This window comes from Staurois parvus, unplaced genomic scaffold (assembly GCF_062004578.1).
Source record: "Staurois parvus isolate SC_StPar_1 unplaced genomic scaffold, SC_StPar_1.0 ptg000696l, whole genome shotgun sequence".
NCBI lineage: Eukaryota > Metazoa > Chordata > Amphibia > Anura > Ranidae > Staurois > Staurois parvus.
In genome coordinates, this window is record NW_028318492.1 from 2087819 (window position 1) to 2101089 (window position 13271).

At 39.3% G+C, this 13271-nt stretch overlaps 1 protein-coding gene across 49 annotated transcripts in view; it reads left to right on the top strand.

Moving 5' to 3' along the window:
• Window positions 1-13271, top strand: part of ABI3BP (ABI family member 3 binding protein) — a 512999-nt gene that overhangs the window by 290952 nt on the left and 208776 nt on the right. For 23 of the 49 annotated variants that reach the window (XM_089652925.1, XM_089652933.1, XM_089652937.1 and 20 more), the window contains 7 exons: window positions 2084-2152; window positions 2468-2527; window positions 4788-4883; window positions 5295-5363; window positions 6504-6602; window positions 8670-8747; window positions 9007-9081. The exons of 8 other annotated variants lie outside the window; for them this stretch is intronic. In XM_089652925.1, the coding sequence (XP_089509051.1) occupies window positions 2084-2152; window positions 2468-2527; window positions 4788-4883; window positions 5295-5363; window positions 6504-6602; window positions 8670-8747; window positions 9007-9081 (546 nt within the window). Of the gene's footprint in view, window positions 1-2083; window positions 2153-2467; window positions 2528-4754; window positions 4884-5294; window positions 5364-6503; window positions 6603-8669; window positions 8748-9006; window positions 9082-13271 lie in introns of all 49 variants that reach the window. 18 more of the 49 variants (XM_089652928.1, XM_089652945.1, XM_089652958.1 and 15 more) reach the window with 12 other exon arrangements.

The window sequence follows — 13271 nt, forward strand, 5'->3', positions numbered from 1 at the left end:
CCAATTCCGTATCTGCTGTGACTTGTTTTTTGCATGGGTTAAAGTAGATCTAAAGCCAAAACGTTTTCTCACTTTGGATAGAGTAGGGAATGGTTAAAACAGACAAAAGTATGTGAGAATACATCTCTCCAAAGTGAAAAAAATCTTCCATCTGAACAAGTGTCTCCATTGGAAGATTTCCTTTTCAAAGACAATGGTTCCCAAGAAAATTATAAAGGACAAATTCCCATAATGTGTTCACAGACAACAATGAAAGACTTTTGAAAGGAGAGGGTTAATGGCACTGTATCACTAAAAGCCACTTTCTTATATTGCAGAGTTATTAAAAAGTCTAGATGCCAGTTTTTTCCAATATAAAACCCGAAGGAGACAATGTGTTTTCAGAGTTGGTGTGTCGCCCTCTTCATCAGGGCTTGAGAAATTGGAAACAATGTATAACTTTTAGTGTGTCAGGCTATTCATTATCAGCTGGTAGAGGGTGCCTCAACCAGCTGCTGATGAACAGCCTGACAAACTAAAGTTTGTTTTTTTAAATCAAAGTATCTCTTCATTATGTCCAAATACATATTTTTCACTGTGTTTGCAATCTAAGATTTTACTTTGGAAAAAACTGGTATCTTGACTATTTTTATTTTGCAGTATGGCACTTCAATGACATATTTATTCAACAGTAGGAGCCTGACAGAGATTCTAACACGTTCCCAATTTATCCAGAATTTTGAAAAGGTGTTTGCATGTGGTACACTTTAATACTGTCATTATTTAGTGGAGAAGAGTTCAAATCTTTGTCACCTTCATATCTCTTTGACAGAGGCCCAACCTTTTCTTACTCTAACCAAAATGCTGTGTCTCCATGATCAGAGTGAATACTGACAGGTCTTTCAATTTTTATTGTTTCTTAAATGGCTACAAATTCATTGTGCATGATGTAGCTATCAATCTCTCTTTGCCCCTCCTTAGTAAGGGCAGAATGGGACAGAATTAATGACAAAGCAGAGTTTTTGTATATTGCTGTTACAAGTCAGAGGCCACTAGCTGGGGATTAATGGGACACCTTTAGGGCCTATGTCAATAGGCTTTAGACTTGTGTTAACGGCATCAGTGTGACATCAGTCTGAGACTCATCAGAGAATATTCAGAATTCACTGAAAATTGTATTTGAAGTGCAGTTGACCTCCTTCGGAACTGCATTTCATCTGCTTATCTGCTTCAAGCAGGATTTGCATTCTTAAACCGGTAGTAAACCACAAATAAATAAAACAAGATAATCTTCTCCCTGCAAGTTAAGAGCATAATGTGCTGGTATGCATCGCATACTAGCACATTATGAAAGACCTACCTAAAAAATGAAGCTCTCCAGTGGAGCACTGTCACATCTCCCCAGGGCTTCCATCTTCACCCGGTCTTCTTTCTGGGTTCATGGGCTGTGGCTGTTTGACTGGCCAGGCCGCGATGACATCACTTCCACACATGCATGTGGGAGTCTCGGTATGAGGCACGGCTCTCTCAATGGATATCATTCCGTCCATAGAGAGTGCAGTGCATACTCGGTGACATCACCAGCACTGCTAAAGTAAATATCTCCTAAACTGTGCACTTTTAGGAGATATATACTGGACCTACAGGTAAGGCTTATTATAGGGTTACCTGTCAGTATAAATAAACAACACTTTACTACCACTTTAAAGACTGGAAATCCACATGAAGTGAACAAAAGTCAATGGACACAGACCCTTACTGCAACCAGTGGGAGTTACACATATATGTGCATATTTGGGTGCACCTTCATTTACACACCACAGTATACGTAGATCACTACTGCTAATGGACATGTACAAGAATTTACACATGCATTCCTGCAGGCCCATGGTCTATGCATTGACAAAAAATAGGTATCAAATACTTTGACATGGAAATGCTCAGCCATTTAGGGTGTGGATCTATACCATTAGACATTAAGGGATTGAAGAGGGATTATCTAAATTATAGAAAGTAGATCTCAGGCTGTTGTAAACAAATGCTAATTTATATACACTACATTTTACCTCTATGCTAAGCTATGCAAACTTTTTTTTTCTAACAGCCTCACCTACAATGTCACCAGTTTCATTTACAAAGGAACTTCCAATTGTACAGCCAGAGACTGTACTGGGTAAACAAAGAGGCTTCATCATGCTATCACAGCAATACTCAGCTGCTTTCACACTTTCACCTTTCTATGGCTGTATAAATTAAATGAAGAGCTTCTAAAGTTAGCAAAATTAATTAAAGTTAGTGCAGTCCATCTTGAATGGCTTAAAAATTTAATTCTCTGCATACTACTTTTGGCTTTTAGTTTTGTTTGCTAATTGCAGTATGATATTTATGTATTTTTTATTTGAAGAAAATACTTCCAAAGCACCATTATTTCATCATTTCTCTTATCCCATCCATATTCACAAGATAAAATGCTGATTACTCCTTTTAGCAAGTGATCAACTGGCTCCTTATGTGCCTCAACCAATGACAGTTTCACACATAATGCCTGGTAAAGTTTATATTTGTTTTCTCAACATGAAAAACATTTTTATTGTGGTAAAAGCATATATTAAGGGTGACCATGTGTTGTTTAGCTGCAACTAATAAATATTCCTAATAGCCATTTACAAAGAGTTTTAGTTTGAAATGATCACCAGATGTCATAGAAAGTCCATGTGTGACTGACAGCAAATCGATTTATGCAGATATCAATGCAGACAAAGACTGAAATGTATTGACAGCAGTATTCCAAATATTGGCATTAGCCAAGTGTGCTACATCACATCATTATAGGCTATATTTATCAAAGTGATAAATACAATAAAACAACAAAAAAAATCATATAATAAAGGTGCTGTGCTCCCCCTTCTACACATAAATACTGTACTCTTATTTATTTATGTACACTGCTCCAAAAAATTAAAGGAACACTTTAAAAACACATCAGATCTTAATGGGGAAAAATATCATGCTGGATATTTATACTGACATGGACTGGGTAAAGTGTTAGGAATGTGAGGATACTCCATCATTTGATGGAAATGAAATTGATCAACCTACAGAGGACTGAATTCAAAGGCACACTCGAAAATCGAAGTGAAAAAATGATGCAGCAGGCTAGTCCATTTTTTTAGTAGTTTGTATGGCCCCCACGTGCTTGTATGCATGCCTGACAATCTCAGGGCATGCTCCAAATGAGACCAGGGATGCTGTCCTGGGGTATTTTCTCCCAGATCTGGACCAGGGCATCACTAAGCTCCTGGACAGTCTGAGGTGCAACTGGGTGGGGTTTGATGGACCGAAACATGATATCCCAGAGGTGTTCTATTGGATTTAGGTCAGGCGGTATCAATTCCTTCATCCTCCTGGAACTGCCTGCATACTCTCGCCACATGAGGCTGGGCATTGTCATGCACCAGGAGGAAGCCAGAACCCACTGCACCAGCGTAGGGTCTGACAGTGGGTCCAAGGATTTCATCCCGATACCTAATGGCAGTCAGGGTGCCATTGTCTAGCCTGTAAAGGTCTGTGCGTCCATGGATATGCCTCCCCAGACCATCACTGACCCACCACCAAAAGGGTCATGCTGAATGATGTTACAGGCAGCATAATGTTCTCCATGGCTTCTCCAGACCCTTTCACGTCTGTCACATGTGCTCAGGGTGAACCTGCTCTCACCTGTGAAAAGCACAGGGCACCAGTGGTGAACCTGCCAAGTCTGATGTTCAATGGCAAATGCCAGTTGAGCTCTATGGTGCCGCGCAGTGAGTGCAGGACCCACTAGAGGACTTCGGGCCCTCAGGCCACCCTCATGAAGTCTGTTCCTAATTGTATGGTCAGAGACAATCACACCAGTGGCCTGCTGGAGCTCATTTTGTAGGGCTCTGGCAGTGCTCATCCTGTTCCTCCTTGCACAAAGGAGCAGATACCAGTCCTGCTGATGGGTTAAGGACCTTCTACAGTCCTGTCCAGCTCTCCTAGAGTAACTGCTAGTCTCCTGGAATTTCCTCCATGCTCTTGAGACTGTGCTGGGAGAAACAGCAAACCTTCTGGCAATGGCACGTATTGATATACCATCCTAGAGGAGTTGGACTGCCTGTGCAACCTCTATAGGGTCCAGGTATCGCCTCATGCTACCAGTAGTGACAATGACCCTAGCCAAATGCAAAACTAGTGAAAAACAGTCAGAAAAGATGAGTAGGAAAAAATGTCAGTGGCCTCCACCTGTGAAACCATTCCTGTTTTGGGGTCATCTCATTGTTGTCCATCTAGTGCACCTGTTGTTAATTAACACCAAAGCAGCTGAAACTGATTAACAACCCCCTCTGCTACTTAACTGACCAGATCAATATCCCTGGAGATTAATTGACTTGATGCTATACTCTGATTAAAAAGTGTTCCTTTAATTTTTTTTGAGCAATGTACATAAGGAAATTGCAGCACTTAATAAGCACGCAAAATAACTGTTATTAACTTAGATGGGGGGTATATGGTTCACAGTGGTATCAGCCTCCAAGGAGTAGGAACACCACAGTAGTAGCATAATCACAGGATGTTTGTAGTTTTTAACCTTCATTTATCAAAGTGTCTGGTGTCAACAAATACTAATATTCAGTTTCATTTTTCATCAGTCATTTTCCAGTGCAATCTTGAACTTGATAGGTTGTCTTGTGGCAACCAAGCCATATCTTACATCCCATACTTACATAAATGATTTCATCATCTGAAATTTGTAGTGCAATGTAGTTCAGTGGTCGCCTTTTCAGCAGGTGAGGAGCCGATATCCAGTGAACCTCCACAGCACCAAAGCTCCACAGTGAGCAGTGATTTACTTCCAGAGCCGCACAGGACCATAGCAAGTAAAGGTAGATTTTAATTTCATGCATTACACAGGCCCTCACCACAAGCACTGCAATTAGTAATTCCTTGGTCACAGCAGGGTTAAGTTACACATATATGTGCATATTTGGGTACACCTTCATTTACACACCACAGTATAGATCACTACTACTAATGCACATGTACAAGAATTTACACATGTATTCCTGCAGGCCCGTGCTCTATGAACTGTTAAAAAATAGCCATAAAATACTTTGACATGGAAATACTCAGCCAGCCAATTAGGGTGTGGATCTATAACATTAGATATTAAGGGATTGAAAGAGGGATTATCTGAATTATAAAAAGTAGATCTCAGGCTGTTGTAAACAAATGCTATTGTATATATTTTACATTGACCTCTATGCTAAGATATGCAAACTTTTTTTTTCTAACAGCCTCACCTACAATGTCACCAGTTTCATTTACAAAGGAACTTCCAATTGTACAGCCAGAGGCTGTACTGGGTAAACAAAGAGGCTTCATCATGCTATCACAGCAATACTCAGCTGCTTTCACACTGTCACCTTTCTGTGGCTGTATAAATTAAATGAAGAGCTTCTAAAGTTAGCAAAATTAATTAAAGTTAGTGCAGTCCATCTTGAATGGCTTAACAATGAAATTCTCTGCATACTACTTTTGGCTTTTAGTATTGTTTGCTAATTGCAGTATGATATTTATGTATTTTTTCTTTGAGGAACATGCTTCCAAGGCACCATTACTTCATCATTTCTCTTATCCCATCCATATTCACAAGATAAAATGCTGATTATTTCTTTTAGCAAGTGATCAACTGGTTCCTTACGTGCCTCATCCAATGACAGTTTCAAACATAATGCCTGCTAAAGTTTAGATTTTTTTTCCTCAATATGAAAAACATATTACTGTGGTAAAGGCATATGTTAAGGGTGACCACATGTTGTTTAGCTACAACTCATAAATAGTCCTAATAGCCATTTACAAAGAGTTGTAGTTTGAAATGATCACCAGATGTCATGGAAAGTGCATGTGTGACTGACAGCAAATCAATTTAATCAGATATCAATGAGGAGAAAGACTAAAATGCATTTACAGCAGTATTCCAAATATTGGCATTAGCCAAGTGTACTGCATCACATCATTATAGGTGTCATTTACCAAAGTGATAAATGCAATAAAACAACAATACAAAAAAACAACAAAAATTGCATACAATAAAAGTGCTGTGCTCCTCTTATCTACATAAATACTGTGCTCTTACAATATTTATTTATGTATATAAGGGGATGGCATCACTTTACTGTATTTATCACAGAATAACTGTTATGAATTTAGATAGGGGGATATATGGTTCACAGTGCTAGCAGCCTCCAAGGAATAGGAACACCACAGTAGTAGCATGCATAATCACAGGATGTTTGTAGTTTTTCACCTTCATTTACCAAAGCGTCTGGTGTCAACAACTAGTAAGATTCACTTTCATTTTTCATCAGTCATTTTCCAGTGCAATCTTGAACTTGATAGGTTGTCTTGTGGCAACCAAGCCAGGTCTTGCATCCCATACTTACATAAATGATTTCATCATCTGAAATTTGTAGTACAATGTAGTTCAGTGGTCACCTTTTCAGCAGGTGAGGAGCCGATATCCAGTGAAGTTCCACAGCTCCAAAGCTCCACAGTAAGCAGTGATTTACTTCCAGAGCCGCACAGGACCATAGCTGGTAAAGGTAGATTGAGTTCATACATTATATCTGATATATTTCATTAGTTTACAATAATCTTGGTGTCTGCAGTCTCATTGAATGACAATGAAATACAATAGTACTCAGAATGGTCATTTTTTTTTGTGTTTTTTTTCTTGTGGCGGAGCTCTGGGCCTTAAAGAGTAACTCCAATTTTGTTTAGAAAAAACATTCCCCTCTGGGTGATCTATGCAAGGATTTTAAGAAACTTTGTTGCAGATTTCTGAAGGAATAGCTGTTTGTTTGTCTGTGTCCATTTGTAGAGTGAATCTGTATGGGAGTAGTTTCATAGTTATCAATCAGCTGCTGCACCTGCAGCACTCTCATGAGGAAATTGGCAGAGTCTGCATCCCTTTAGATGTGATTTTACTTTAGGAGTATCTCAACAAAAATTAAATTTTTGTTGCAGGGGGTGCCAAAAATCTGACTTTTATCTTAGTGCAGATTTCTGGAAAAATCAGTTAAGACCAATCAGATAAGCAGGAAATGATGTTGTATATGCTATATTATTTTATTATTTGCTATTTTTTCCCCAAGAAAGTAGAATTACCCTTTAAGAAAAGAAAAAATAGTTTGTCTATTCAGAAAAAAATCACAAATTTGGTTGCTACTTGTTCCCCCCCCAGAGGGAGTAGGAATTGTTCTTCCTCTGCAGCTTCACCACTGCTTGGAACACAGTAAGGCTAGGTTCACACCTATGCAGTTTGCGTTTGATCCGTTTCTGCAGTGCGTTTTGCGTTTTTGCACTTGCATTTTTGACACGTTTTTGATGCATTTTGCTTTTCTTCTTGCTGCTAGGCAGATATAAAACACAAAATGCATCAAAAATGCTCCAAAAACCTGGCAAAAACACACTACATGCTTTTCTGCAGCATTTCCATTGAAGTCTACAGAACAAAAAATGCAACTTTTTGCGCTCAAAAAAGTCCCTGACCCTTTCCAAAAAATGCAAGGGGGGAAAACGCGGAGATGTGAACTTGTCCCATAGGAAATAATGTTAAATGGACTGTACTGCATTTCTGCAATACGCAAAATGCAAAATGCTGCGGAAAACACTTAGGTGTGAACCTAGGGTTAGGGTGATCTTTCCTAGCCTTAGCTGTGCTTGGCTATAGTTTGCTTTTTGGCTCAGCTACTGTTGTCAGAGGGATATTGAGTTCTCACTGTTGTAAAATTGGTCAAAGGTTTAAAGTGCTAGTACAACCTAAAAAAAACAATAATAATGTTATAATGCGCTAGTATGCATCACATACTAGCACATTATGAAATACTTACCTTAGAATGAAGGTCTTCAGCGGCCTGCTTTCACCGCTGACAGAGCTGCCATCTTCAACCAGTCTTCCTTCTGGGTTCGCAGGCTCTGGCCGCTTGATTGGTCAAGCCACGAAGACATGACTCCTGTGGTTGTGTGCGGGAGTCTTGGCCACGGCACAGAGCTCTTAAGGAATGGCCATTCCTTCAGAGTGCATGTGCCAGTGATGTCATCGGTTGCAGGGACACGTAATATCTCCTAAACGGTGCATATTCCTTGTACCTACAGGTAAACTTTATTAAAAGCTTACTTGTAGGTACAAGTGTCTAGTGGGAGTTTACTTCCACTTGAAGGTCACATAAATCATGTATCATAATGCTGCAAAGTATTTCTTACAGGAAGAATTTAGTTTGGCCAGTGACAACAGTGGTTCAGCTGCTGGTGGCATATATCCAAGCCAGCAGTAGAGATCCAGCAAGGGCTGGTAGTTGGTATCATCCAAAAATGGAAAAATGCAGGGCAGAGTTGTCCTGTAATGTATTTGCAATGATCTTTACATTAGCGGTAGTGATACCTGTGTTTTATTCAACGGTTAAGCCTGTTTATGTTGTAGTGACATTATTAAGAATACTTTCCCTGCAGATCCTAATATAAAAATATTAGTAGCATCCAACCTTTGTTCTAACATTAATAATCCAAACCTGTATACTCTAGTGTTGTTAACGTAAAAGTAATTTTAGAAATTTTAACACAGTTTAATACTTTTATATTATCTGATTTCCTAATGGCTTTATCGCCAGGAGATGTACCAGAGTTTATTGATGTACCACAAGTGAGCACTGATATGCCTATTAAACTGCGCACAACGTCTGGTAAAGGTACATGTGATAAAAGTGTTTGCTTATGCATTGATATGAACATTACTCTTTTGCTGTCCTGTACGTCTAAAAGACTTAAAAACTGAACCAGGCTTTGCTGGTACATTGTACATTTATGTATACCATTCATTTTTTTTATACCACCATTGCCCCTCATTCTTCTATCTTGACAAGTTTTCTTTTATTCTACACTGTGCATGATGGCTTAAAAAAGTATATTAGATATAATATACTCATTTAGGTTGTGCTTTTTCAACAGGGATGCATCCTAAATCAACTCTAGTGTCAAAATTGAGTACACACTTGCCTTTCCAAAAGCACACAACTACCCTAGGTAAAGACATCTATTCTATAGTATTCCTTTTCATGTGGCCAGCCAAGAATAATGTGGTAGCTGAGTTGATAAGTGTAGGTCATCATGAAAATATGTAGCTCAATTTTCAGTTGCAGAAGGCAAACACTAGTCAGCCGCCATTGCTGCATTCCTCATAAAAATGTTAGTTGCCTGGTTGTCTCTGGTCTCAGCAGTTTTTTATAGCATATTGGGAGGTAAGGTGCACCGGATCTCTTAGAAAAACTGAGAATGCCATTTGGGTATCTTGTCTGTTGTGTGTGTCTTCAATAGGCAATTCTCCAAATAACAGAGTTGGAAATCCAAAGAAGAATGTTTGGAAATGTTAGGTGGAAAGTACCAAACTAATTGATCATTTTTAACCACATAGACCAGCTTTCCAACATTTTATTATTTCACTAGCCCTGACAAAAAGAAGGGTTAGGGGCTATAAGCACTTTTTTCTGAATGCATTAATAAAAATAAAGAACTTTTTTCTGAATACATATTAAAGTATTGATGCCCTTTGGATCAACATGGGCAACTAGCAATTTTAGAAGGAAAGTTTGTTAATGGCTATCCATGTATTTTCTCAGTGTAGATTTCTTTACTGACTAATCCTAAATGTGACAATACCTCCTTATTAAATAAAAATAAAAAAGGCACAAGTCCCAAGATACAGTTGTGATTTTACACAAAGTAAAGTGCACAAAAAAAAGTTGTATAGCAGAACATATAGACAAAAATACATAGCACAAAATGAGAGAAAAAAAACAGCCTAGAGCATACCCAAGTCTAGTCCAGACATAAATAAGTAAATAAAGGCATTATAGCAGGCAGCAATGATCCCTCACTGCATACAGGTCCTGTGTGTAAAAGAATAGTCAGTGCCACTATATCTAAAAGGGCCTGCATCCTAACTAAATATCAGGCTCATATGGACTAACCAACATGTCCAAATGATTTTCTGAGAAGAAAAATACCATTAACATCAAAAGCAAACCTCTGCAAATGTATTCATGTACATTAAAGTGCATAGGTGTGAAAGGGCCCTCAATGTTTTCCCTAAAGCCTAACTCCGAGCAAATAAAAAATAATGTAGTTTTGTCTAGGGAAGAGAAGAAACAGTTTTAATTACCTCATCCTTCTCCCCCCCCCCCCCCCCCAGCAGTCAGCACTTATCCATGATCCAGTGGTGGCTTTCCCCCTGCTCTAGTCTTGATAATGTCAGGACTCTAGCCTGCTAGAAAGGGGTGCAGAAGCTGCAGGGACTGGTCTAGCTGCAAGAAGGAGCAGAGGATTGCTTTTGCTCCCCTAGACAAAAACAGGTAATAATATTCCACATTTTTGGTGCTTTACACATGCTGCACCCTTTCACTATCTTTGATTTTCCATCAGTTCAAAAGTACTTGCCGCAAATCATATAAAGTTACATGTGCTGTGCTTGCACCATTTATTAGAAAAGGCTGCTAACTTGGTAGTCTAACCTCCAAGGGAATATTGTAATGTGTTATAACAAACTTCCCCAAAGGAAAGAGATAAAGTATTTTTTTTGTCATAAATAATTGTATAAATAATAAAATATACATGAAACCTTACTGTCTCATGAAAATTAGACATATAGTAAATATATACATTGCATATATCATTAAAAACAATTGTGAAAAAGGCACAGCCAAAGCACAAGCACAAGCTCCAAAGAGCTTACCACCATGACATGTCACCTATGTGTAAATGTCACAAGTCAAAACAAAAACTGTAATGCAGTCTTATTTGAAAACCAGAGATCATTTCTAAAACAGTGAAAGGAATCCTAAAATGTGTTGATTACACTGAAAGGAAAGCACACCAAAGCTTCCCAGTATTTTGTGGTATTATCATAAGATATACAATATAGCAACATCTCTATAGTATTATAGCAATCAGTTTAGATTAAGAATACTGTAAATAGAAGCTAATTAGTAAATTTGACTAGGCTCAACTAGATAGAATTGAATTCACAGGTGGAAAAACTTTCATACTTAGATCATCAATGTCCCTTGAGACTTTGTTCCCACCAGAAGTGCAAGTGGAAATGAGCTCTAAGAGAGCACCTATGATTGCCTGCAACCTTATTGGTTGTCAACACTGCCTTACCTTCTACCCTATGATAAGAAGTTTTGCTTTAATTTGGGATAACCAAGAGAAAATTTTGAGGTCCTGTCCTACAGCCCTGAAATAAAGCAACCAAAAGACCCAGAGTGATCCAGCATACCACGCAATTCAAATTGGTGTTTTGTTTCTTTAGAACTTTTTCATAAAACAGAACAAATTGAAAAAGAGATGTAAAAAAGGGTAGCAAAAACAACAAAAAAAAAAGACATAATATAAATTCAAGGCAACAGTAAGTAAGCTACTAATGCTATCAAGTAAACTGTGCTCAAAATTAGAAAGTAGAGATGCACCAATACCGAAGGCCTGAGTTCACACAGGAGCAGTGCGAGAAACCTCCCTGCAGGCATCCCATGCTGAGTGAAGAGTGGGCGTGTGGCAGTGTATACTATGGTGGCAGATGTTCCATATTCTCAGTACTTTGAGGTGCAATTTGCGTCTATACAAAATGTATGGATGCAAATTGCACCACAAAGAATAGCATGTGATTTGAACAGGAATGCAATTCCTGTCCAATTCTCATGCGATTACTTCACTGCTCCTGTGTGAACCCAGGCTATCTTAGCCTGAGTTCACACAGGAGTGGTGCAGGGAGGTATCTTGTAGTGTAGAGTGGGCGTGTGGGGATGTATACTATGGTGGCTGATGCTCCATATTCCCAGCAGCAGGATGTTAAATCCCCGCTGCTTTCTCTCCTCTCCTTGCAGGGATGACAGTTCAGGTTAGAAGGCTTTTGATTGGTCAACACCGTCACATGGACATTGCTGACCAATCAGTTCCCATATAGCCTGTACTGTCATCGCTGCAAGGAGAGGAGAGAAAGCGGTTGGGATTTCAAACCTGTGAAGCGGCTTTCTCTCCTCTCCTAGCAACGATGACAGCATGGGCTAGACAGCATCTGATTGGTCAGTGCTGTCCATGTGACGGTGCTGATCAATCAAAAGTCCTCTAGCCTGAACTGTCATCCCTGTATGGAGAGGAGAGAAAGCAGCGGGGATTTAACATCCTGCTGCTGAGAATATGGAGCATCGGCCACCATAATATACATCCCCACACACCCACTCAGGATACCTCCCTGCACCACTCCTGTGTGAACTCAGGCTAAGACAGCCTGGGTTCACAGAGGAGCAGTGAAGTAATCGCATGCGAATTGGGCAGGAATTGCATTCCTATTCAAATCACTTGCTATTCTTTGTGGTGCAATTTGCATCCATACATTTTGTATAGATGCAAATCGCACCTCAAAACATCGGTACTCGGTATTGGCGAGTACATGACTGAAAGTATTGGTACTTGTACTTTCCAATCAAAAAAAGGTATCGGTGAATCCCTATCAGAAAGTTAATTCAGTTTATGTTAAGTGCTCTGGAATCCCCTGCCACTCATATTTCACTGACCACCTTTCCAGCTGAGTAGGAGGAGCATACAGATTAGAATTCGTGAAGTTTGTTCAGTGTTCTTTGTCTCTTGTAAATGTATCACCAATCACATTCAGTCTCCCAGGGGGAGTGGGGGTTACATTAGTGTGGTGACTGTGAGAATCCACTTAGAACATGTCTGCAGAGGTGTTCCAGCACCACAACAAAAAGGGGTGCTCCAAGATCACCAGAATACAGAAAAAAAGAGAATGAGGTGGGCTTTCACACTACAGCAAAGCCTGCATGAAAAACAGAATTATGGGTCAGGTAGTCTTTTCTACCTGTATGCATGCCAGGGCTTCATTTTCAGTGTACCTTTTATCTTGCTAGCATCAGCTCAAGTGTGGTTTCTATTTTCCATGGGTCACTGCAATTTGAATATCTTCATTACTCAGTTTTCCCTATTGCATCTCTTCAGCTTTTCAAAACAGAAAAACAGAAGTCAAGGAAAGAGTAAACACCTTTCTACTGGCCTCTCGTAAATGGGCACACCGAAGCTAGCTTTACGCGCAAAAACGTTTCATTGATCTCTTCCTGTAATAACTTGCTGCCGGATGGATTTGAGGGCAATTTGTCACATTAGTAGAAACCTGACAATGTTTTTTTTTATAACCAAAATGAAAA